This window comes from Schistocerca piceifrons, chromosome 1 (genome assembly GCF_021461385.2).
Source record: "Schistocerca piceifrons isolate TAMUIC-IGC-003096 chromosome 1, iqSchPice1.1, whole genome shotgun sequence".
Classification (NCBI taxonomy): Eukaryota; Metazoa; Arthropoda; class Insecta; order Orthoptera; family Acrididae; genus Schistocerca; species Schistocerca piceifrons.
The window spans coordinates 124,642,688-124,670,102 of NC_060138.1; the positions used below are offsets into that span (position 1 = coordinate 124,642,688).

Below are 27,415 nucleotides of genomic sequence, written 5' to 3' on the forward strand. Positions count from 1 at the left end.
AGTATGCAGTACCGATAACTCAGTCCCGGACTAGGAAGACGTAACACCGAGATGCTGTTCTCTTAAGGAGGGAGCAATGTCGCATAAGAAGCTTAGTAGCTCTGTGATGTAGTGGTTTGATAATAAACTGTCGCATTGAGGGTTGTGAGTTCAAAACTCACAATTTTAATTTCTATATTTGGCTCGAGCACATTCTAGAAGTATCCACAAATGTCAAGAATCATGGTACTGGAATGTTCTGCAGCTATATATATATATATATATATAATAGAGGGAAATATTCCACGTGGGAAAAATATATCTAAAAAGAAAGATGATGAAACTTACCAAACAAAAGCGCTGGCAGGTCGATAGACACACAAACAAACACAAACATACACACAAAATTCTAGCTTTCGCAACCAATGGTTGCCTCGTCAGGAAAGAGGGAAGGAGAAGGAAAGACAAAAGGATATGGGTTTTAAGGGAGAGGGTAAGGAGTCATTCCAATCCCGGGAGCGGAAAGACTTACCTTAGGGGGAAAAAAGGACAGGTATACACTCGCACACACACACATATCCATCCACACATGCACAGACACAAGCAGACATTTGTAAAGGCAAAGAGTTTGGGCAGAGATCATTATTGAGTGTATATCGACGGGATAAAATTGGGATAAAATTGTATACTGGATTACGGTAAAAAAGGAGAAGGTGAATAGAAAGTGAAACTGCTGGCAAAAACAGAAGGAGGAAATAAGACGACAGAAAAGACTTCGAAATGTAACAGTGACAATAACAATAACGATAACAATAACAAACGTGATTGTTGGCTTCAAATTAATGATATGAATATAATAGAGGGAAATATTCCACGTGGGAAAAATATATCTAAAAAGAAAGATGATGAAACTTACCAAACAAAAGCGCTGGCAGGTCGATAGACACACAAACAAACACAAACATACACACAAAATTCTAGCTATCGCAACCAATGGTTGCCTCGTCAGGAAAGAGGGAAGGAGAAGGAAAGACAAAAGGATATGGGTCTTAAGGGAGAGGGTAAGGAGTCATTCCAATCCCGGGAGCGGAAAGACTTACCTTAGGGGGAAAAAAGGACAGGTATACACTCGCACACACACACATATCCATCCACACATGCACAGACACAAGCAGACATTTGTAAAGGCAAAGAGTTTGGGCAGAGATCTCTGCCCAAACTCTTTGCCTTTACAAATGTCTGCTTGTGTCTGTGCATGTGTGGATGGATATGTGTGTGTGTGCGAGTGTATACCTGTCCTTTTTTCCCCCTAAGGTAAGTCTTTCCGCTCCCGGGATTGGAATGACTCCTTACCCTCTCCCTTAAAACCCATATCCTTTTGTCTTTCCTTCTCCTTCCCTCTTTCCTGACGAGGCAACCATTGGTTGCGAAAGCTAGAATTTTGTGTGTATGTTTGTGTTTGTTTGTGTGTCTATCGACCTGCCAGCGCTTTTGTTTGGTAAGTTTCATCATCTTTCTTTTTAGATATATATATATATATATATATATATATATATACTCATATATATATATATATATATATATATATATATATATATATATATATATACTCTATGTGTTCTGGTCAGAGAAAGTTCGCTCCACGTTCTTGAATGTGCAAGTGCTAAATAAACCTTTGTTAAGTGAACTTAGTGTTCATCATTCATCTAATTACGCCTTCTTCTACGTGACATTATTTGCAACTTTGTGGATTTTATTGGATGTGTTAACAACTTAAAACTTACGGATTTTGACAACAACTTAAAACTTACGGATTTTGACATCCTCATGAGCTTTGATGATGATGCTCTTTTCACCCGAGTGCCTCTATAAGAATCCCTTGAACTTATTGGCCACAAATTTGACATACATATTACCAATGTACAGTCATCTACTTTCTTGTAATACGGGTCCACAGCTTCTACAATTTTTTAAAATGGCATCATCATGCTTTCAGTTGTTAGAATTTTATTTTACGATTACAGTTTCTGTGTTTATTGTTATAGGGTGAGGTTGCCTTTTATATCCTCTCTACTTTGGCCATCACTGGTTATTTTGCTGTCCAAATAGCAAAACTCATCAGCTACATTTAGTACATCATTACATAATCTAATTCCATCAGTAACACATGATTTAATTCTACTACATTCCAGTACTCTTGTTTCACAAGGGCCATTCAATAAGTAGCACAACAGATTCTTTCCCACCTGAATGGTTTTATTCGAGATTCCAATTTCACCATATTATTCCCCACTCATTTGGATACAAACCCTATTTAGTAATGTAATGTGTGACAGCCTTATGCCACCTCACTGGTAGGGCCTGTATGCCTGCACGGTACCACTCTACTTGTAGACATTGAAGCCAAATCTTTGCTGCATCAATAACCTCCTCATCATCCACGTACTGCTTCTCGCAGAGTGCATCCTTCATTGCATAGATGGTCCTTCATTGCTCTTTAAGGTCTTCTGGTAGGTGGCAAGGAACCCAATGAGCACACTCCTACCATGAGAGAGACATGCAGTTGAGCAGTGCGATGTTTGATTGTGATTTGTTAATCACCTCGAACGAGTGTTTCTGCACATTCAAACATTGTTGGAGTCACACCTGTGTGCAGTACGCTGGAAAGGATGATATCAGATAGGTATGCATGACCTTGAAGCAATGATGACGTACGCCTCACCCAATTACACAACATGCATATGTAAACCAACAGGTCACTGTAAACATTTTGCAGGCATCTCTGAATATCTGCAATGTTCTAGTTTTCTGCAAAAGAAACTGAATGATAGCTCTCTGCATGAAATGCACCTCTGTTACAGACACCATTTTGAAGACTACTGACAGAATTGCCACATATTGGAATTTTATCAAACTATAGGGGCGGATGCGGGAATATTCTATGATGCCCCACAACAAAATTCCGCATATTTTCAACTGCTATTGACTGAGAAAAAAATGTGTGTTGCATTACTTACTGAACACCCGTTGTGCTTTTGCAACTTCTTCTCAGGACAATATTCATTCCATTCAACATCTCTTCAAAGTCTTTTTGCTGTCTATGACAGAATTATATTGTCACTGCCAAACTTCAGAGTTTTTATTTGTTCTTTCAATTCTTTGTTTAGTACTGCCTTGTCACAGGAGTTCTTGATATTCACAAAGCTGGATCACTTTTCTCCAAAGATGCCTCTTGTTTTCCTATACACAGACTCTCTTTTTCCCCAATTATGCATGCCTCTACAGTCTTACGTTACTTATCAAGCCAGTCCTACTTTGCTATTTTGCATTTCCTGTCTATCTCATTTTTTAGAGGTCTATAATCACATCATTCATCTCCCTCCACTGCATTTTTTTTTTTTAAATTTCTCCTTTAGTCAATTTAATTCAATGTCTACTGTGTTATACAACCCAACATATGGGCCATAATTCAATCACTGTTTTCCAAGCAATGTTCAAATGGTTCAAATGGCTCTGAGCAGTATGGGACTTAACATCTTAGGTCATCAGTCCCCTAGAACTTAGAACTACTTAAACCTAACTAACCTAAGGACATCGCACACATCCATGCCCGAGGCAGGATTCGAACCTGCGACCGTAGCAGTCCCGCGGTTCCGGACTGCAGCGCCTAGAACCGCACAGCCACCGCGGCCAGCTTATCCAAGCAATGTATCTCCTCTGCAACTTAAGATTGAAAGTGAATGTATCATTGAATGAAACAGACAATAATAAAGAAAACATTGTTGCTGAACTTCAAATATTAGTACAAGAATCTGGTGGATGCTTACAACATGAACATGTCTGTACACAAATGGCATCATACCCAGTAAGGTAATTAAGCCAGAGCACATGAGACATCAACGCATTCTCTCAACTAAATCCATAATTTGTAACCTAACAGGAATATTAATAGTGATACTCAAATTTAATTCGTCATATTAAAGGCAGAGACCTGAGATACATTTACAAATTTATGATTCATAATTACCAGGCTTTCCAACTAGAAGTGACACGAAACATAAAAACCCTTATCAAACATAATTTTTGTGAAGTTTAAAGTGTCCGTTATTACCATGGGCCTTTGATAGCTTACAGTTTTTTGAATCAGACTTATTTGTAGCTACATTAGTTTGCACACTGAAATTTGGTCCACCCAATCCATTACGCTTGCACTCTCCTGGCACTGAGGATGGTATCTGATCTTCACACCCATTTCTATGACCTGCAAAGAGGCATGAACAAAATCTTTCAGTAAGAGCATATCAAACAATATGAAACTAAAAAAATGTAATAACTGTTCTTGTTGGTGTTTATGTTGTTACACTACTCTATCCTGTGTAAGCCTCTCCATTTCTTGTTAGCTACTGCAACCTACATCCATGTGAACCTCACTTCTAGAGAGAAGCATTGTTCTACCTCTACAATTTTTACCCCTTACACTTTTCTCTATAATCAAATTGATGAAGTTCTTTTAACTGATCACATCTTTCAGTAAAGACGTTCACAAATTATTCCCCCCCCCCCCCCCCCCAATTAGATTAACTTCCTCTCAATTACTTACTCATTTTACCCAACTAATCTCCAGCATTCTTCGGTACTGCCGGATTTCAAACTACATTCTAGTCATGTACCTTTGGAAATGTGCTTATTCAATGTCTCCCTGGGTAATCCATCAGAAAATAGTTCACAGGCAAACAAGCGGACATGAGTGGAGAATGGGCACAATATTTTGTCAAGCAACCACGTTCTGTCTTGTAGCATGTTGATGAACTGACTTCCTAGAAGTGGCATCTCCAGTGTTTCTCTCCTTGAGTCGTATTTGATGTGTGATATCTGCTTCCTCTTCTTAAACAGACCAAGTGCACTTTCCTGGGCATTACTAAGAATGTATCTACTTACACAGCTGATCAGCTGTTCACTTATTCAAATTTCAATACATTCAAAGAACTATACTGATTGCACCAAGAATCAGGAGATGAAGATATGACAGTTCAAAAGAATCTGGCTTGTGAGATGCAGTTGTTAAAATGCTATGATAGGGAGCATAGGTTTTACTAAGACTTGAATGACTTCCAAACATTCACAAAGAGGGTTGGCTTTATGCTCCAATTGTGAGCCATATTAATGTCCCAACTGATACACTTGCTAAATATCCTTAGGCTGGGAAATGTCCACATCATATTTGCAACTTTGTGGATTTTGTTGGACGACTTAACAAATTAAAACTTCCAGATTCTGACATCCTTGTGAGCTTTAATGATGGTGCTCTTTTCACCTGAGTGCCTCTATAAGAATTCCTGGAACTTACTGGCCACAGATTTAACATACATATTACCAAAGTACAGCCATCTACTTTCTCGTAATATAGGTCCACAGCTTCTACAATTTTTTTTAATGTCATCATCTTTCTTTCAGTTGTTAGAATTTTATTTTACGATTACACCTTCTGCATTAAGCCATTTTCAAGCATAAGATTATGGCTTGTTTCGAACAAAACCTTTTATCTAAAAATCTTATGCTTTAAAATGACTTAATCCAGAATTTGCAATCATAAAATAAAATTCTAAGCTCTGAAATCATGATGATGACATTTAAAAAACTTTACAGGTATGGCTTGATGTTGAAATACTTTCTTTTCGACAGCAGTTACTACCAACAGACACAAGGAGTAGGCCATGGGGCTCCACTCTTACCGGTTGTTGCCACCATGTATATGGAACATTTAGAGAAGCAAGCCCAGGAAACAACCCAATGGAAACCACCAAATGTGTTCCAAGTATTTTGATGTCACTCTCATCATACGGGCACATGGAAGACATAAGCTGAATAGCTGAATAGTTTCCTCATACACCTCAATTCCATACATCAGAACACCAATTTTATCACAGAAGTCGAGGTGGATGGAGTGTTCCCCTTTCTGGATATCCTTGTAAAAAGAAGAGCAAAAGGTACTTTGTGCCACAGTGTGTACCTTAAGAAAACACACACTGCCCTATATTTACACACAGACAGTGGGCACCAATGGGCATAGGGGAAAACAGTGCTCAAAACATTTTTACATAGGGCTTGCATCGTCTCCAACAATAAGAGTCTCAACCAATAAGTAACACACCTGTGGACTGTGTTTGGTGGAAAGACTAAACAGAGAGGCAAATTGGGAGAGCCTACGTCCTACACTGAATGTCCAATCAGATTTGTTAGAATGACTATAGTGAACAGCAAAACGAAATATTCCATGACATTATAGGAAAGAATACACCCCCTGCTGCAACAAGGAGGCAGAATACCTACACAAACAATATCAAAGAACAGGGCTGGGACACAGGATCTTACAATCTATCAATGAATTGCGCAAGAAATGATGGATTCAAACTACAGAAAATCCACATTTCACCAACAGCAGTAGGTAAAGCACAGTCCCTCCTAGGGAAATGAGGCGGAGCAACAGCCATCCAGAATCAGGAATCTGACCTAACACCTACCAAGCAGCATTGCACATGAAGAAACACGCTAAAAACGTACAAGGTGATCCTGTTTTGGAAAAAGGAATTAAGAAATAACTCAGGGACAAGAGAGAGAGAGTGAGAAGAGAAAGAGAAAGAGAGAGAGAGAGAGAGAGAGAGAGAGAGAGAGAGAAATAGATGGCACTAACCACTAATCTCTCTCTACCCTTCACAGAGGAGGAATTGGATGCAGCAATGAAATCCCTCAAAAACGTGAAAGCTGCTGAACTGGAGGATATATTTCCCGAGTTAGTTAAACAAGTAGGAAGGAAAGCATGACAGTGGCTAGTACAATATTACATAAAACAGTAGACAGCAGAAATATCCCTCAGCAGTTTAAAATTTTAAAAACTATTGCTATACTCAAACCACGAAAACCTACAGAAAACCCAGCGAGCTATCATCCATTTGCACTACTAAGCGTTTGTTACAAGATGTTGGAAAGACTTCTGTATAATCAAATATACTGAGGTGACAAAAGTCATAGGATAACTTCTAACATTTCATTGAACCTCCTTTTGCTTGGCATTGTGCAGCAACTCAACATGGCATGACCTCAAGAAGTTGTTGAAAGTTCCCTGCAGAAATATTAAGCCATGCTCTCTCTTTATCCATGCATGATTGTGAAAGTGTTGCCAGTGCAGGATTTTGTGCACAAATTGGTCTCTCAATTATGTCCCATAGATGTTCCATGAGATTCATGTCGGGCAATTTGGCTGGGCAAATCAGTTGCTCGAATTATCCAGAATGATGCAAACCAATTGCGAACAATTGCGACCCAGTGACAATTACATCGTTGTTTGGAATGTGAAGTCCATGAAGGGCTGCAAATGGTCTCCAAGTAGCCGAACATAACCGTTTCCAGTCAATTATCAGTTCAGTTGGACCAGAAGACCCAGTTCATTCATTTTAAACGAAGTCCACACTACCAGCTTGCACATTACCTTGATGACAACCAGGGTCCATGGCTTTGTAGGGTTTGCGCAATGCTCGAACCCTACCATCAGCTCTTACTAGCACAAATCAGGATTCATCTGACCAAGCCACTGTTTTCCAGTCATCTAGGCTCCAACTGGGCCTAGTTATGCAATAAGGATCCAACCACCACTTTCTGGATTTTTGGATTTATACTGCAAAATGTGCTTGAAAGTGTGTACCAAGCATGTTATGCAAAATAGAACCAACACCTTTCTGTAATGTGCTGCCATCTAGAGAGTGCAGAACCAATGGCCAGCACTAGAATTAAAGGTGCAGTAATTTGCAATATGGAACCAAGTCATGTCTTCATGAGCCGTCTATGTGTAAGTGTTTTTGTTATGACTGAACTGAACGAACTATTGTATTTTTGGTTTATGTTATTCATATATATAATATTAAAATACTTCCTTAGGAGAAACCATTGACAATGAACAAGTTATCTAGAGGAAAATACCCAATCTCTTTGTGTTTACATGACAATGTGAGTTTGCAGGTTAGTGGAATAAATAATATTTTTAATACTTTGTGCACATCTGGAACATAGTATTTTGTAGGTGATATTACTTACAAGGCCTTGCTTGTTATTGTTGCAAGAAGGGAGTGTTACAGAACAATTTCAACAGACCCAACATGAATCAAGAGAAAGTGAGGTTAGTATAATGTTTTAACTCACTTATTTTTTATGACTGTCATTGATATTGAACTGGATGATATATTCTTGGTACTGTGTATTAACAAGGGCCTATTTTTGTGTACTACAGGAAGAAGATGGAAATATCATAAGAGGCTTTAGACAAGGTTCATGGATATTTATGGATCTATTGATATAGAAAATTCAGTTAAGGTAACTGATGCAGAAGACAGCTATAGTAGTGCTGCACGTAAACATAAAGGGAGGCCCACAAAAGGAAGGAAGACAAAATTTGGAGGTTTGTCAAGAGAGCAGTGGAAGATCCTAAGAAACAGTAACAAAAAATATGTTAATGCTGCAAAGAAATCAGTGGAGCCAAAACAGTTTAGAGATTAAATCTGTAACTGTTAAAGAAGATGTAGTGACCAAATAAGCATACAGGAGAGGAAACTGTGCTGTGATAAAAAGTGAGGATTATAATATACAAACTACAGTGTTAGGTAGAGTGATTAGGCAACATGAAGTCTGCTGTCACAGATGAAAGAGAGACAACAATAAATGTACTTACAGTAGGATTTACACAATAAATGATATTACAGTTTACAGGTATTTCTTCTGTCAGACATTGCTTATTTCAACAAAGAGGGTGAATGCAGCAATGAAGAAGAGCAGATCCAAAGATAACAATGCATTACTAGATAAAAGGGGATGTGGTGGATGTCATAATAAGATTACAGATCAGCAAAAATGGGACATTATGCACCAAAATATGTAAGTCACTACAGTAAAAACAAGTCAGATGCAGAATACATTTCACCTGATTTAACGATAAGCAAAATGTTGGAATTATATGAGGAGGACCAAAGTGATACTGTCTCATTTTTCAAGTATAAGGAAGCATTTCTGGAAGAGTTCAAGTTAAGAAGGAAGACAGTTCAAAAAGACACATGTAATGTTTATGACAAATATAAGGCACAAGTTGTAACAGCAAATGCTGCAGTGGATAAGGCAATGCTCAAAGAACAGCATGACAAACGCATATACAGAGCAGAACAAGCTCAGAAAATGCTGAAAGATAATATGATTAGGGCTCAGGAGGAAGATCAGATTGAAAAATTCACTTATGATTGCCATTACCACGGATACCAACAAATATCATCATCTACAAAAGACAACTCTGGGTGTACAACTGTGCAATCCATACTGGTAAATGTAATGAAGCACACTGCTATACCTGGACTGAAGGCACTGCTGGCCGTGGGGTTCAAGAAGTTGGGTCATGCCTTCGACGCCTCATACTTCACAATGTAAATTATGGTGTGAAGGAATTGGTTTTGTGGTCAGATTCATGTGGGGGACAAATCCGTAATATAAAAATGGTCTTAATATCACAAGCAACTCTAGAAGAGCATAGTTCTTTGGAGACAATTACATTGAAATATCTTATCTCAAGCCTTCCCCCCCCCCCCCCCCAATGATAGTGACTTTGGCGATATAGAATGCGCTCTGAAAATGCAGGACAGACTCTATACGCCAGAAGACTACATCTGTGTAATGCAGAGGACAAGAAAAAAGGATCCCCTACAGGTCCATAGGATGCAAAAACATGACTTTAAAGGAACCACATAACCTGAAAAGAGTACTATTAATAGGAAACAAGACATACATCAGAACAAAGTAAGCTGGCTGCAACTCCATCAGATTAGAATCTTAAAAAGCAAACCCTTCTCTGTATTTGTGAATACAGAATTAGATGAGAATTTTGTTGAAGCTGATTTGAAGAAAAGAAGAGCTGGTTGCCCAAAGTAAACTTCTCATTCCTCCTGTTACCTTTGTGGCCTAATGGAAAGCCTATATCACAGCCAAAATTGGACAACATCGCATCCATTATGGATCACATTCAGAGTAATACCACCACGTTTTACAGTAATCTTTGAGTAGATTGTGGTATTGTGGATGATATTGATGGGGTTGATGGAGAGCTGGACTTCACCTTAGAATAAAATTGGATTCATTATGCAAAATGTATTATTTTTCTTGCCATTGCATTGCATTTATATTGTTTGGTAAATATTTGTAGTTTAATATATTACTACATGCAAACATCACTACTGCCAGGTTTATTAAGCTCCTGCTGCACACTACCCAGTCCCTCAAAATACAACACAAAATCTCCAAGTGCCATTTCATCGTATTGAGATAAGCAACAAGGAACCAACTCCCATTTAGGCCATTTCCACCTAGGGAAATCTATATTTTACATCTTTCTTTATTTTAAACATTAGTATCTCAAATGTACACTGTAATAAGATTCTCACCTTATTATATTGTACTTGCAGAATTTTATTTTTAATGTTTTGCAAAATGTGATGTAGATCAAAACTATAAATTTTGAGTTGGTTCCATATTGCATAACTGGGACCAACTGATATGGTAATGAGCCCAGGAACAATGCTGCAGGTGACGTCATGCTGTTAGCAAAGGCATTTGCAGAGAATTGGTAGGAGAGGTAGGTCTTTTTTAGGATAAATCCAGACAACAGGTTCCCCTGCCTAAAGAGTATCTCCAGCAGTTTAAAAAATACTGAAACAACCACTCACAAGACAGATTTTAACACTTCAAATATCACACATACCAGATGTCAGAAAGAAAAACAAACCATTGATAAGAGTAACATGGGGCATTTCACAGACTTAACAATCCTTCATCAAAACATGCAATCAATAAAAAAATAAAATATAACTATTAGAAGTTAAGCTCCAAGCGTTGAACTGCACAGTAAGTTGGGTTACTGAGCACTGGTATAGACACACAGAAATCCAACATACAGTATTATCGTATAAAATGGCAAACTCTTACTGCAAAACTGCTTCAAGGGGTGGAGGATCATGCATTTATATCAGAAAAGGAACACGGTTCAAATCAAGACATGACCTCAGTACAGTAAGTGAAGACAAACACTTTGAAATATCAGCTATTGAACTAACAGGGCTTGATATCACCAAGAAATCAATCATTTTGTATGTGTATAGATCTCCTAGTGGTAGTGTGGACACTTTTTTCAATAAATTAAGAGAAGTTCTAGATAAAGTCTCAAGTAAAAAGGTCAGCATAATTGTGTGTGGGGACATTGATATCAACACTAATATCACAAATGAATCCAGCAGCACCCTCATAAATATCCTTCAAAGTTATGGCATGTCCCTATTGGTCAATAGTGCAACAAGCATTACTACAATGACTTCATCAGTAATTAACCATGTGGCCACAAATATAGACAGGGAAAAATGTGATGTAGCTGTAAAAGATCTCGGACTATCAGACCATCTCTGTCAAATAACAACAGTAAAATCAGGCATCGAACCATTCCATAAACTACAAGCCTGCAAACAACATCCACCAGAAATCAAAATAAAATATTTTTCAAAAGAACTAGCAAAACAAAGCTGGGGTGAAGTGTATGAGGAAACCAATGTGAATAAGAAATTCACCAAATTCTCCACATTATTTAAATTGAACTTTGAAAAGGCATTTCCAAAAGTATGCATGTCTGTATCAACATCACACAAAAACAGATAGATAACAGCAGGTATTAAGAAATCCTCCCAAACACTTAAATTCCTCAGTTCCATGAAAAAGAGTCCCAATGATCCAGAATTCTTAAATTTCTATCATAGATACAAAAAGATCTATAGGAAGGTGATGATCACTGCAAAAAAGTCATTTAATGAGAAAATAATATATAATGCAGAGAATAAAAGCAAAGCAGTCTGGGATGTTATAAAAAAGGAAAAAGGGAGGGAAAAAAACCACAGAATAACACACTGCTAAGGGAGGGGGAGAAGGTAATAAATGATCCACAACACTTAGCAAACTATGTAAATGAGAATTTTTCATGTATTGCAGAGAAGTTACAGCAAAAATTCCCCCAAACAAATATAACACCTGTAAATAATGTTGCACTAAATACAATGATGTTACTTTCAACCACAGAGAATGAAGTCTATAAAACTGTTCAAAAACTAAAAAAGAAGTCAGTAGGCTTAGATGATGTACCAACGTGTGTACTAAAACAATGCATAGAGATTATACAAGGTCCCTTAACAAATATAATAAATGAATCCTTCACATCAGGGACATTTCCAGAGCAGTTAAAACAGGCAAGAGTTGTACCTTTGCTTAAGAAAGGTAATGCAGAAGACATAGAAAATTACTGGCCCATTTCCCTGCTGTCACCATTCTCAAAAATAATAGAAGCAATTATGAAAGACAGATTAATGAATTATCTGAATAAATACAATCTTTTAAGTGAATCACAGTTTGGTTTTCGAAGTGGAAAAAATACAGCGTCAGCCATAGTAGAATTCACTGAAGTTGTTCTTGATGCTCTTGATAAAGATGAGTGTGTCACAGCCATATTTTTGGATCTTTAAAAGGCATTTGATACAGTCGACCACAAGATTCTATTAAATAAATTACAAGCATTAGGAATAAAAGGGATAGCTAATGACTGGTTTAGATCATACCTAACAGATAGCGTATAAAGAGTAGAGATAAGACATACTTCAAATAAATCTAAACATTTAGTAAAACACTTATCAGAACCAAAATACATTAATATAGGGGTTCTGCAAGGTAGCATATTAGGACCAATACTGTTCCTGATATACATCAATGACTTTCGCAGTAGAGTTGCTCATGGTGAAAAAATTATCTTCGCTGATGACAACAATATTATAGTCACTGAGAAAGCAAGAGAACTCCTTGCTGAGAAAGCAAATGAAACTCTCAAGGAAATTTATGATTGGTCAATCAGAAATAAAGTAACATTGAACATAAAGAAAAATAATGCCATGAATTTCTGTTTGAAGAGGGAAAATGACAATGTTAAATTAAATATAGGTGGCACCTCCATAGATGCAAAATGCAAAGTTTCTAAGAATGAATATTGATTCCCAATTGAAGTGGCATGAACATACAAAGGTACTTGCAAACAGAATGTCGTCGCATGTTATGCCCTTAGAATCGTATCATCAGTGTGTAACATGCAGTGTCCTTTTAGTTACATACTATTTGCATGTACACTCAATTCTTAGCTATAGCATTCTGTTTTGGGGAACAAATGCACAAAATATGAACACAATTTTCGAACTCCAGAAAAGAACCATAAGAATAATAAGCAAAAATAGCAGTCAAGCTCATTGTAAAGATCTGTTCAAAACACTGGGGATTTTAACTGCACCATGTGAATACATTTACCAGTCAATTGTACACATTAAAAATAATATTGGTAATTACTGCACAAACATCTCTGTCCATGACCATGGAACAAGAGCTAGACTCAACTTACATTTACCAAGAAAAAATAAACATAAAAGTCAAAACATCATTTTCTACCAAGGAATAAAACTGTACAATAAATTAACAAAAGAAATTAAAGAAATTGCAAAAATAGACTTATTGAAAAAGGCAGCTAAAAAGTATCTGTTATGCAATACATTTTGCACATTGCAGGATTACTTAGATAAAACAGAGTAGGTGTTTAGTAAAAAAAAAAGTTATCAAATAAATAATAATAATAATAATAATGATTACAAAACATCCAACATTCCACATAACACGCTCACTCTATGTTTTTTCCCTTCGTTTTTCCTTTTCTATAAATACTTACCCCCAAACTGTGCATAGCACAACACTAACACCTCTTCCTCTTTCTGAGCTCAACATCTCACTCATTATAGACGAAAGTTGACTCAGTTTTTCAGGATAGCAAATGGGAAGTTGTGGTACAGAAAATGGACCAGAGATCACCAGAGAGAGAGAGAGAGAGAGAGAGAGAGAGAGAGAGAGAGAGAGAGAGTGAGAGAGTGTGAGTGTGTGTGTGTGTGTGTGTGTGTGTGTGTGTGTGTGTATGTGTATGTGTGTGTGTGTGGGTGGGGGGGCCCGCGTGTGTAGTGTGTGTGCACGCGCACGCGCGCGCGTGCGTAGTGAGTAAAGTGTTACGAAACAATGCGTGTATAGTGTGTGCAGTGACTGATAGTGAGATATGAGTGAACAATGCGGCATTACATTATTTAATAAGTTATTTGTAAAAAAATTATTATATACCAGGAATAAACCTAATGATTGTCTTTAACTAGAAGTCTGTAAATGTATGTGTATATGAATTAGCTTATTTTAAATTGATCTTGTAAATACTTTGACATGTCTAATATCCTTGTAAAAAGAGTACTAATGGATATGGTCGTCGTATTCCACACCGATTTCTGTGGTTATTTCAAACAGAGTTGCTTGTCTGTTGGCACTGGCAACTTTACACACACACCGCTGCTCTCAGTCGTTAAGTGAAGGCCATCAGCTACTGCATTGTCCATGTGAGAGGTAATGCCTGAGCACCATAATGAAAAGTGAGTTCCAGACTGGAAGTATTGGGACAAGTGTATTATATCTGACAGAGATTACTTTGAAGGGGATGCAGTTGATGATGATGATGATGATGATGAATAAATACTTTCAGAAAAACATTAATTCCTACACTTAACTCATAGAACGTTAGCTGCATTCCTATTTTCTTATTCATTATGATACCAGCTCATGAAACAAACTGCTGCTGAACCTGAAATGTCAGTAAACCATGTGTAGAAGAATATCCCAGGTGCTTGCAACATCAATAATGTGTGTTAAATGAATGGCACCTTCCTTATTAATGCAGTTGAATCAGAACCACCAAGATACAACATACACATTCTCAAATAAATACATTCTCTGCAATCCATCTACAAAGTTTAATTCTCAAATTTATTTTACCATATGCTATGAATAAAAAACTGTATTGTACACAGTTTTGTTAAGTTTAAAAAGACAGTTATTACCTTGAAAATTTGCTGTTCTAGAGACTTGTGAGTGAGAACTATCTGAAGTTAGATCAGATCTCAAACTGTATTTTTGTCTATCCAGTTCATTAAGCATAAATTCTCCTTGCACAGAGGCCAATAAATTATCTTCACATCCATTTTTGTGATCTGTAAAGAAGCATAAACACAACATTTTACTAAGATCTTTTTGTACAAACTGAAACTAAACAAATACAATAAAAGAAAGTAATTATGGAAGAACAGTTTTTCATGCCTACAGTTTTGTTTTCTTGTGCTTCATTATCTGTGATGACATTGACTGAAATGCTAGATAACCAACCAACACCAGGACCTACTAACACTAAAAAGAATAGGAATAATGAAACATTTTTTGACACTCAGTTACTGAACATATTAGAAAATAGCAGTTTTGAGTATGAAGACAATGAACCAAAGGAAGGTGGGTGGAATCTTCAGTATGTGGAAAGTTACCATAATGAGAATAGTGTGGAACTATAACTTTGAAATATGCTTTGTGACAGTGAAGAATTGTAAAGTGTGGATAGTGTGGTGGTGAATTCTATGATTATGATGATGGTGATAGTGATGATGAACTCACACTAAAGGAAGTTAATAAAGCAGGTGAGACCTGGCATTGTGATCCAAATGAATGTGATATCATCTGTTAACAAAATAAGAATGTTTGCTTATTTATCCTACTATCAATAAAGCAATGGATTTCTTTAGGCTACTACTTACTAAGCCTTGTCAGAGTATAGTTGATAAAATGAATGAAAACAGTGGGAATAGTTTACTGAGTAGAAACAAGAATGTTTGCTTATTTATATTACTAACTACACACTAATAGTTTTCTTTAGGCTTCTATTTACTGACGACATACTTCAGTGTGTAGCTGATGAACTGAACGACAACAGTGGGACTAGTTTTCTGAGAGAAGATACAAATGGTGCATCTATGATTTGTAACTTGGACCTCTTAGTACTGAAGAAATATTTGACTAGTTGTGTATTTTATTACATACAACTAATGTGAAAACTGTCAGACTACAAGACTACCGAAAAAAAGATCTTCTGTTTCAAAGCATAACAACAGCAATAAGTATAACCACAGATATATACATGTGATCATCTTACACTTATTACTTTTTTCTAAATATCTACAGCCAGTAGAGTCAAAACAAAATGACCAACTGTGCAAAATATGACCCACACTAAATTATTTTCACAACATAAAGTATCCAGGGTATTACACAGGAAGAGAACTATTTTCAGATGAACAATGAATCTTTGACAGGAGAAGTTGTCCTTTAGACAATATATTCAAAACAGAAGGCATAAATTTGATATAAAAATTTACATGCTGAACAATGTGGATAGTTTCATAAATAAGTGCCCTTTGTACAATAGGATGTTTGACATTGTGGGTACTCAATCTCATGCTGAAAAGGCCATTCTGAATTTATTGGAGGAGAAGCTACATGTTGGCAATCATATTTGAATGGACAGTTATTTCAATAGCTTTGTAGTAGCTAAAACCCTGTTCAATCTGAAAACACATAGCACAGGGACAGTACAGTTGAACAAGAGGGACACCCTTCAAGACACTTTGTCTGGAAGGACAGAGAACAGTATGCAAGCTTTATCACATGATCCATCTCTCACTGGCACTTATATATGTTTTGACATCTAGCATCCTTTCATGTGCAGATATGAAATTTGCTGTCAGTATTACATAGATACAGAACTTCTATATTTTGCCTGTGTAAGATTTTGGCTCAAAGCACATGTATCCTGTCTCATGGGATGACAGATAATACTGTTAACTGCCGCAAATCTGTTCAGACCAACTGGCAGCATGATAACTGAATGAGACATATAGGAAAATTGGCATCACAGGTAACAAGTTAAAAGACTTGGATAGAGGGATTGATGGGGTTAAAGGTATCAAACTGCACGGTCATCTGTCCCTCAGTTGCCCCCAGGTTTCCTGAGCTGGGGATGGGTAAGCGCTGCCAGTCCCCATTCACCGTAAGCTCTGGGCATACTAAAGCGACCACTGTGCAGCGCAGCGGTGGAACGTTGTGTGTCTCATGGAATGGTGAGCTGGCTTGACCGCCCGAATGGCGAGGATGGAATAAACCTCTACAAACAACCCCTCAATCTCAAGGTGTGCTGCGCACTGATGAGGTACATGGCTATTGAGGTGGAACAGCCGTTAGCGGACAACCTCTGGGGAACCTACTGTACTTCAGTTGTATAAGGCTTACCTAGGCACGCAGGGCTCTGTCTAGGTGGACTTCTAGTTCCCTAGCTGCTCTTGGGACCGAGATGGATCCTTCAAAATCCTCTTTTCTTCCTCCCAGCAGAAAGGGTGGGCCACTGGAAGGTTCTAACACCCAGTCTCTTAAGAGGGCTTGAGCAGTCAGTCCCACTGACTCTGGCACTTCTTTGATAAGTCCAGTCTTTGGTAACAGAATGCATTCTGGTATTCAGAACGTGTTTCTCATTGTGGAACCGAAGGAGGCTAGTTTCGAGAAGGTTTCGCCCTTCTATATACAAAAGGGTTTGGAGGGAATCTGTGGCTCCTTAAAATCGGTGAAGCACTTATGTAATGGGACCTTGCTAGTGGAAACTTCCACTTCCCAGCAAGCAACTAACCTCCAATCTGCTAAATGCCTTGGGGAGTATGCCATAGACACTGAACTGCACAGCACATTGAATTATAGCAAAGGTATTGTGACATGCCGGGATCTAGTTGACATTCCCAAGGAAGAACTGCAATGTGAGTGGGCTCCGGAAGGTATCGTTGATGTCCAACATATCATGAGGAGGGTTGATGTCAATCTTGTCAAATCCGACTCCTTTATTCTGACCTTCAGTAGCACGAAACTTCCTGAACATGTTAAAGCTGGCTTCCTTCGCCTTAGTGTGAAGCCTTATTTCCCGACCCCAATGCGCTGTTTGAAATTCCAGCATTTTGGGCATACCACCTTAGGGAGTAAAGGTGAAGCGACTTGTGGCAACTGTGGTAAGGCCATTCATGAAGGAGTTAGTTGCTCATCTCCAGCCAACTGTATCATTTGCTCTGGAAACCACCCTGTATGGAGTAGGGACTGCTGAATATTTTTAGAGGAACGCAAACTCCAGGAAATAAAAACAACCATGTGTATCCCCTATGGTGAGGCCAAAAAGATCTACAAGTCGATGCAACCTCCCACATTTGCTACATCTTTTGCATCCATGGTTCAGAAGCCTATTCCAAAAGCCGATGCCTCTACGCAGACAGAGGTGGTGAGTGTTGGCATTAACACCTGCAGATGTCACTGCACTTGCAATGCAGCCAGTGTTTCAGAGCCTGTAGCCCCTACTTCAACGGCATAAAAAGGTACAGAGGCAAACTTGGGCCAGCCCCTGGCGCCTCCAACAACTGAGGCTGTTCCGAAGCCCAGTACGGCCATTACCACTCCCACGTCGCCTCCCCCAAAGCCCACCAAACTGCAGAAAGCTCCTATACAGCAGCAACAGCGAGTCAAATCACGTGGTAAACTGTCTGACCATGCAGATGTCATTTTACGTGAGGCTTCATCTGACTCTGCCCCAGAGTGATGGAGTACGACATATGTGTGGGGCAATCATCTCGCCCCACGACTGCCCCTCCACCTGCTGCAGTCTCCCCACCCCGTCGGAGAGACAGGATGAAGGTGCTACCCCTGTCATAGATGGCTCCCATACTTTAGTGGAACTTGCAGGGATTCAGGACGCATGTGGAGAAACTTCGTCTACTCACTCAGGGTAGACCTATGTGTCTGTGTCTCCAGGAGACTTATTTCCATCCATCTTACTCCCCTGAGCTACGAGGCTATACACTCCACAAAAAGGACGACCTGCATGGAGAGAGAGCTAGAGGAGGCATAGGTATTTTCATCAGGACAGACTACCACTCCTCGCCTCTCTCACTTACAACGAGTTTACAAGCCTTTTCCATGCACGTGCGTCATCCATTGACTGTGTGTTCTCTGTACTTGCCCCCACATGATGCACTTGACGAAGCGGCCCTCACTGACCTTCTTACACAACTCCCCCAGCTGTTTATTATTTGTGTTGATTTTAATGCCCACAATGTACTTTGGGGCTCTGCAATTACCTGTCCCAGGGGTAGAGCAATTGAGAGGCTTCTCCTGTCATCCTGTGCCTACTTGCTCAATGCAGGACAGAGCACTCACTCCTGCACAGTGACTGCATCATTCTCTACCATTGATCTCTCGCTTTGCTCTCCAGCTCTTGCCGCCGGTGCCCAATGGGAAGTGGTAGCTGACTTGCATGGCAGTGATCACTTCCCAATCTGGAGATTCACCTGCCAGATGGCATGGGCCTCAAAAGGAGACCACCACAATGGGTGCTCAGTGGGGCCGACTGGTCACTTTATAGCCAGTTGGTCCAGTTCGAAGACTGTGCAAATGTTGAGGCATGGGTGGATCATATTATCAAAATGGTCCACCATGCCGCTGCAGCATCCATTCCCCAGTCCACAGGCCACCGAAAGAGACAACCTGTCCCTTGGTGGAGAGCCAAATGCCACTCTGCAATCAGGACCAGGCGTGTGGCTCTGCGTAGGTTCCGGGGTTGGCCAACTGCTGAGAATCTTGCAGCCCTTCGGATGGCGAGGGCAAAATGTCGCCGCATTATTCGAGAGAGCAAGAAGAGGTCATGGCAACAGTTCCTGAACACGATTAATCGTTCCACCAAATGTTCCATTGTGTGGGAGACCATCGGGAGAATTTCTGGGAGAGGAGGGAGGTGCACCATGGCTTCTGTAATGAATAACAGCACTCTCTATATGAATCCATGAGACACTGCCCAGACTATGGCAGAGTATTTTGCCATGGTTACTGCAACAACCAGTCAGGATCCGGGTTTCCAGCACTATAGAGCGGTTGCTGAGAGGTGTAGTCTGGACTTCCAGTCCACCTTTAATGAAGTTTACAACTGCCTATTTTCTATGTGGGAGCTGGATTCTGCATTGTCTGCAGCTCGTGACACATCCCCTAGTCATGACAGGATCCATTACAGTATACTACGGCACCTCACAAGGCGCAACAAAGAAATCCTCCTTGGACTTTTTAATGCCATTTGGGCGTCAGGTCACTTTCCTAACTCGTGGCGTGAGGCAGTTTTAATTCTTTTTTTAAAACCTGGGAAAGACCCCACGAGCCCGAGTAGCTACCATAGTGTTGCCCTCAGAAGTTGCATGGGAAGGACCTTGGAGCGGATGGCCAACCGCTCTTGTCTGGATGTTAGAATCCCGGCAACTCCTTAGTCGCTTTCAGATAGTCCGGAGGTTTCGTTCCACCTTCGATAACCTTGCCCTCCTGGATGCGGCTATACAACAAGCTTTCCTATGCCGTCATCACCTTCTAGGTGTATTTTTTGACACCAAGAAGGCCTACGATACTACTTGGAGGCATCTAATCCTGGTGCAGCTTCATGAATGGGGTTTTCGTGGTTGTCTTCCTCTTTTTATTCAATCTTCCCTCTCGCCACGATATTTTAGATACCGAATTGGTCACGTCCTGTCTGACCACTTTGAGCAGGAGAACGATGTCCCTCAGGGTAACATTTTAAGTGTGACTGTCTTTGCCATAGCTATTAATAACATTAACTCTATAGTGAAAAGTCTTGTCAAGTGTTCCATGTTTGTGGACGATTTCTCTGTTTTGCTCTTCTTCAAGCCTTGCAACAACAATGCATCAGTTGCAACTTACTCTTAGACATTTGAGTGACTAGACGCAGAAGAGTGGTTTTATGTTTTCCACCGAGAAGTCCGTATGTGCTCTTTTTCACTGTTCTCGTTCAATTTTAACCTTTCCCGAGTTGAGGATGAGGGACACTGTCCTTACTTTTAAAGATGTGATGAGATTTCTGGGGCTCATTTTTGACTCGAAGCTTAGGTGGTTACCTCATCTTAAAGACCTGAAACGATGGTCACTTAATGCTTTAAGTATTTTAAAATGTCTTAGCAACAGTACATGGGGAGCCGACAGGACTTGCCTGTTCCACTTTTACAGGGCGTTTGTGCGATCTCAGCTCGATTATGGGTGCACGGTGTATGGGTCTGCGAGGCCTTCTTACTTAAAAATGTTGGATGTTGTGCACCATGAAGGGCTTCGGTTGGCCACTGGGGCATTCAGAACTAGCCCCTTAACAAGCTTCTGTGCAGAGGCTGGCGAACCGCCACTCCATATGCGGTGGCAGCTACTTACGGTGCGCCAGGGTATAAAACTTTGTCCACACCATACACACCTGCATACCATACCACTGCTCAGCTTCCTCTGGCATGGTATTTCATAACCGGCAACGAGAGACGTGGCCCTATGGGATTCATGCACAGGATTGCCTCTCTCTGATGGATATGGCTGGTCTTCATGTTTTCCGTCGCAGTTGGAGCAGATTTCCACCTTGGCTCCTCCGGAGACCCAGACTTATTTTAGATTTGACTAATTTTAAGAAAGATAGTACACCAGATTTTACATTCCAATCTCAGTTTTTTAACATTTTAGATGTGCATCATGGTTTTACCATCATTTACACTGATGGCTTCAAACAAGGAAATTTCCTTGGCTGTTCTGTGGTGTTCCCTGATCATGTTAACCCGGATTCGCCTTCCTGATGAATATACTGTTTTCGCAATGGAGCTCCACGCAATCCTGAAGGCACTGGAGCAGATGAATCGTGTTCAGGGCAATTGATTTCTCCTCTGTTCCGATTCTCTTAGTGCCTTACAATCATTGCAGAATCTGTACCCAACTGAGGAGATGGTCCAGCTGATATATGACCAACTGTACTTGCTCCAATGGTGGGGTGAGGAGGTGTCCTTCTGTTGGGTGCCTGGTCAAGTAGGAATATGGGGCAATGAACAGGCCGATTGGGCTGCCAAGGAGGCCTACAGAGAGCAGGATGTGGTCCAGTGTCCTATTCCCATGCAGTCTGTCATTTCCACACTCCACACTCCACAAGAAGTGCATGGAGTTGTGGGAGGAAGAATGGCTGGCGGTGACGGCCAATAAACTGCAGTTGGTGAAGTCAACAACTCGGCCGTGGTGTTCCTCCTGCTGGTTGCTCAGACAGGAAGAAGTGACACTCACACGTCTTCGGATTGGGCACTGTCCTCTCACACATTGCTTTCTATTACAGTGGGAGGATCCCCTGTTTTGTGATGCTTGTGGTGTGTACATCTCTGTGTGGCACATTTTAACAGACTGCATTTTATACCGCGATGCAAGGGCAGAAGCACAAGTTGATGGGGATCTGCCCTGTGTTTTAGCTAATGATAAGATTTGTGTGTCTAGGGTTTTAAAGTTTTGTGATGTGTCTGGACTCTGGCCTAAACATTTAGGCTGGAGGTTTTAGTGTATTGCAAAGTGGCTGGCTCCTCCCTTTTTTCCTTCTGGTCAGCGAGCCACTTCCATCTGCTATATTGTTTCAGCTCCCTCTACCACTTTCTTCCTGTGTTGTCCATGTTTTACTGCTGACGGCATGCTTCGTCCCACCTGTGTTTTACATTCTGTTTTATCTTACTGTTCTGAGTATTTTCTTGACACCCGTCTCAATCTGTTACTGTGCTGAAGACCTTGCCGTTGTGCGCCCATACAACCCTCTCCATCTCCATCTCATGTCCCTCAGTCCTTCGTGTGTCCAGCTGGGGATGGCCCCAGAGAGGAGGGCTACTTCCCAATGAACTCAACAGTATCCAAGACTCCAGAAAACAAAGAGATAAAAGCAAGCAGAGGAGAGAGAGAGAGAGAGAGAGAGAGAGAGAGAGAGAGAGAGAGAGAGAGAGAGCTGTAAACAGGGAGGAGGTCAGAAAGTCATCCAGTCCAGAAAGCAGCTGAGGCCTCCAGGCATCTTATGCAGTGGGAGACGCAACCTCCACATCTGATCCGTGCTTCCACACCCTCCATTATCAAATGAAAACTAGCTACATGGACAAGCTGACAAAATCACAGGAAAGAGAACAATGATGATGAAACAGTAAACCTGTGACAGATGGGGAAAAAAAGGAAGAATTAAAAAGAGAAGGAGCCAGGACGGACCACCAATCAATTTCAGCCATAGGGTCTGTAGTGGCGTAGCAAGACAGCCATGCCACTCGGAAGTAGCCGAAAGGCACGCGTTAAGCTCACGCAGATTGGCGTGAGGTCTGGAACAGGACAATGTCTTGAGAATTGCAATAAAGTACGAAAATCTTGTAATACTTAACTTTAATCCACATTTGTAGAACATCGCTCTTGATGATACATGCTTCACAATATTAATTATCGAAGCTATGGCGCCTTGCTAGGTCGTAGGCAATGACTTAGCTGAAGGCTATGCTAACTATCGTCTCGGCAAATGAGAGCGTATTGGTCAGTGAACTGTAGCTAGCTACGTCGGCTGTACAACTGGGCGAGTGCCAGTACGTCTCTCTAGACCTGCCGTGTGGTGGCGCTCGGTCTGCGATCACTGACAGTGGCGACACGCGGGTCCGACGTATACTAATGGACCGCAGCCGATTTAAAGGCTACCACCTAGCAAGTGTGGTGTCTGGCGGTGACACCACAGGGTCCCTGGACTGGAGCATGCGACGGGGCACCCCTGCAATCCCTTAAGCGACAAACACAACCAGATCTGATGTTTTGATGTCATCTGCTAGCGACAGCGGTAGCGTGTCAACAAGTTGAAGGTTTCGCCATAAGGTGGCCAAATTAGGGCAGACCACTAGGATGCCACAGTGACAGTGAGGTGAATCCTCGTGTCAGAGAATTTGGCCATGGATCTGCCAAGTATGGCCAATGCTAAGCCAACAGAAAATTGTAGATACCCTGCAAAAGAAGCATTAAGAGAAAACTGCTGCATGGTCGTGGTCTCCTTTATGATGCACAGTTAGGAACCAGGGTGTACCAATCCATATTTCAAGCCTCCAACAACTGACTGACTGGCTGACACTACAGATCTTTATTTATGAAAATATACAGTACAATCGCCAACAAATTTTACATATTCACATACACCTTTACCTTTAATCCATATAAATACAGATTCATTAGGATTGAGTTTTCTTTTGTTACGTGTATACAATACAAGTGGAGAAGTAGAGTCATAAGCTGATTTACCAAAGTCTTTAGTAGCAAGTTCAAACATATAGTAGGAACGATAGGCAATTACATCTCTATCATTAAAACTTTCAAGTCCAGATACACTAGAAACTCCACTACCACCTCTCACTATGGCGACAGTGAACCATCCATTTCCATGTGAGAATGTGTCATTAATTTCCAAGCAGAAATTAAGTGAACAGCCAAGAAATACACTAGGTCCATCGACGAGGGTGTGGGCTGCAACACTCTTCACTGGGATGCGATTCTTTTTGTCTCCTGATGTTGTAGTCAGTTCGATGTTTTCTATATTTTTGTAAACTGTTGTGCGACGGCGATGTCAATGGCATAGAGTTGACCGAAGGTCTGATTCTGGTATCCCCAAATCTAAAGTCAGCATCCTGGTAGTCAACTTGGCCAAGCAGTCAGCTTGTTTGTTCCCTGGGATCCCAACGTGATCATGGGTCCATACAAATACAACCCACTCTCCAGCTTGGTGGGGATCATAAAGGAGATCATGGATAGTCATAACCAATGGGTGACAAGGGCAGCACTGATCAATAGCCTGAAGACTATCAGGGAGTCACTGTGGATTAAGAACATCTCGCCAGTGCAATAACAAAGGTGCCTGAGGACTTGAGCAATGGCCACCAATTCTACAACAAATACACTGAATCTGTTTGGCGGGGAGTGTAGCTCACTGCACCCTGCATGTAAGTAAGCAAAACTGGCTCATCTGTCAACCATAGAGCCGTCAGTTTATACATCTTCTGAGCCTGGAAATGTGTCAAGGATGCCCAGGGGCAGGCAGTGAAAAACCATGGGGTCTACAGAGTTGGTCTAAAGGCTAGCTTGAGACAGAGCTGAGGTACACACCATGAGGGCACAAGCGATTTCTCCTGGCTAAGAGGTGACAGTGGGGGAAGTTGGTGTTCAGAGCAGAGACACTATATGCAAACTGCAATCATGACTCCAGTTCTTGGCCTGTGTTGTGGGAGGTACCTCTGCTTCCAGGGAAAAGGGCACGGTAGTTCGGGTGATCAGGAGAGTAGCAAATGTTTACTGCATAGTTGAGCAGCAGTTGACACTTGATCTGTACTGAATGGACCCCAACTTCCGTGAGTAGATTCTTCACAGGGCACCTGTCGCATGTCAGGTTCCACAATTATGTATCGAGCCCAGCATCTGCAGCACTGAAGGTGATTCTGAGCCATATGCCAGATTCCCATAATCAAGATTGGACAGGATCAGAGCTTTGTAGAGCCACTAGAGTGTAGAGCCGTCTGCAGCCAAACCAGCTACTGTTGCTGAGACAGTGAAGAGTATTAAGGCGCGATCAGCACATTAGCTTAAGATGGCAAAATGGGGAAGCCACGTCAATCGGGCATTGAAGACCAAGCCTAAAAAGCAACAAGACTCCAGCACTTTGAGCACTTGGTCAGTGAGGTAGCATTCTGATTGGGGATGAACAGTTAAATGGTGACAAAAGTGCATGATGCATGACATGGCAGTAGAAAAGCCAAAGAGCCCAGGTCTGTACCTTTTGTATGCCACACTGCAGATGGTGTCAAGCAACACCCACACTTGAGATGCAAAAGCCATCAGGATGCAGGGAGGGTGCCACTGCAGATCCCACAACTGCAGCTACACCGTCAATAGCCATGAGAAAAAGTGGCACATTCAATACAGAGCCCTGTGGATCACCATTCACTTGTAGGGGGGGGGGGGGGGTGGGGGGGAGAAGGGGGAGGGGGGGGTACTGTGGGTGGCACCAACATAAAGCTGGAAAGTATGTTGGGACAAGACATTCCGGACAAAAAACAGGAGTGGGCAGTGGAGGTAGTGAGGATGTGGTGATGTCATGTGATATCAAGTATTTTATAAGTCAAAGGAGACAGAAATAAGATACTGACATTGGACAAAAGCTGATTCAATGACAGACTCCAGGCAGACTAAAGTGTCAAAAGTAGAACAGCCTTGGTAAAAATTGACCTGGAACAGAACCAAAAGACTCCAAGGGAGGGTCAACATGATCCGAAAATGACTGCTGTCACACAGGTCATCATGGACTCTCAAATGGATGGACAGGAGAAGACCTGGGCTGTAAACGGAAAGCACAATGGCCGAATAAGATCTGTATGCCACAATAAAAGATATGGGAATATGAGGATTTAAAAGGAAAAGATTGAGCTCTGGAAGCAACTTTTTGACAGCTTTACAGTGGCCAATAGTCGTAGTTCTATGCTACAAAGAGTTGCGGGAACTGAAGTCACCCAATATTAGGCAAGGGTCTTACAGTCTGGGATTCTATTTTCCCATTGGAAAATGGTGCTGTCCATTGAACAGGGGGAATGGTGCTCCCCACATTTGACACAGACGAGGGGAAATCCACAATTCCTACTAGAGGGCTGGCATTGCAATGTGAAAACTTGTGTCCAAATCATGTGCATTTGTAACAGCACATGGGTAGAGGAACATGTGGCTTGATATCACAGCAAAGCACCATCACCTTGAGATCCCCAGGCAACAAGTCACCTACAAAGGTCAAGGTGAAGGCTCCAGTATCCATCCTGTTGTCTTTTGATCCCTGCAGGATGTGACAGACAAAGTGCACATCCCATCACTCCAAATTGGCACGCAACTCATTATCATTCTGTAAAAAGAGATCACAGTGGAAGATGATTCCCTGAACCATATTAAACTGTTAAGGGGTAATAGTTATACGAATGTCACCCATGTCACCCAGCTTGATGCATGCGAGCAGTTCACGTGACTACGGAGGAGAGAGGCCATTTTCAATCAAAACGGGACCACTTTTCATTTTTGAGACTGCTGCTACTTCCCCAAATCTATACTCAAAGTGGCGACGAAGAACAGTGGTTTTGTAGCCAAAAGGGAGCCCATGACAGTGCTAAAAAAAAAAAAAAAAAAAAAAAAAAAAAAAAGCAAAGTACTTGGGGGGAGTATTTCTCCCCATTTCTGAAAAAAGCAAAGTACTTGGGGGGAGTATTTCTCCCCATTTCTGAGTCCTAAAGTCCCTCACACAGTGCAGTTATGGAAGGGAACATTTTGGGGTCATACATCTCAACACTTTAATATGTCTTACCCTGATAAGCCAGCCAGTAAACCATCGCTCGGGGTCACCGTGCCCCAGCCATGGCTTGAACATACTCATTGGCAAGCATGGCCCGGGGTTGACAAGCAAGTACTCACAAAAGAGATGCGAGTTCCCTGGGGATAGTTAAAGAACAGAGATTTATTCGGAATTCTTGACAAACTG

The 27,415-nt window shown here is 41.0% G+C and overlaps 1 protein-coding gene across 10 annotated transcripts in view; it reads right to left on the reverse strand.

Moving 5' to 3' along the window:
* LOC124804623 overlaps positions 1 to 27,415 on the reverse strand; it is a 170,140-nt gene that overhangs the window by 43,352 nt on the left and 99,373 nt on the right. For 8 of the 10 annotated variants that reach the window (XM_047264881.1, XM_047264842.1, XM_047264857.1 and 5 more), the window contains 2 exons: positions 15,003 to 15,152; positions 4,091 to 4,240 (listed from right to left, as the gene is read on the reverse strand). In XM_047264881.1, coding sequence (XP_047120837.1) covers positions 4,091 to 4,240; positions 15,003 to 15,152 — 300 coding nt within the window. The remainder of the gene's footprint in view (positions 1 to 4,090; positions 4,241 to 15,002; positions 15,153 to 27,415) is intronic. The other 2 variants (XM_047264898.1, XM_047264848.1) reach the window with 1 other exon arrangement.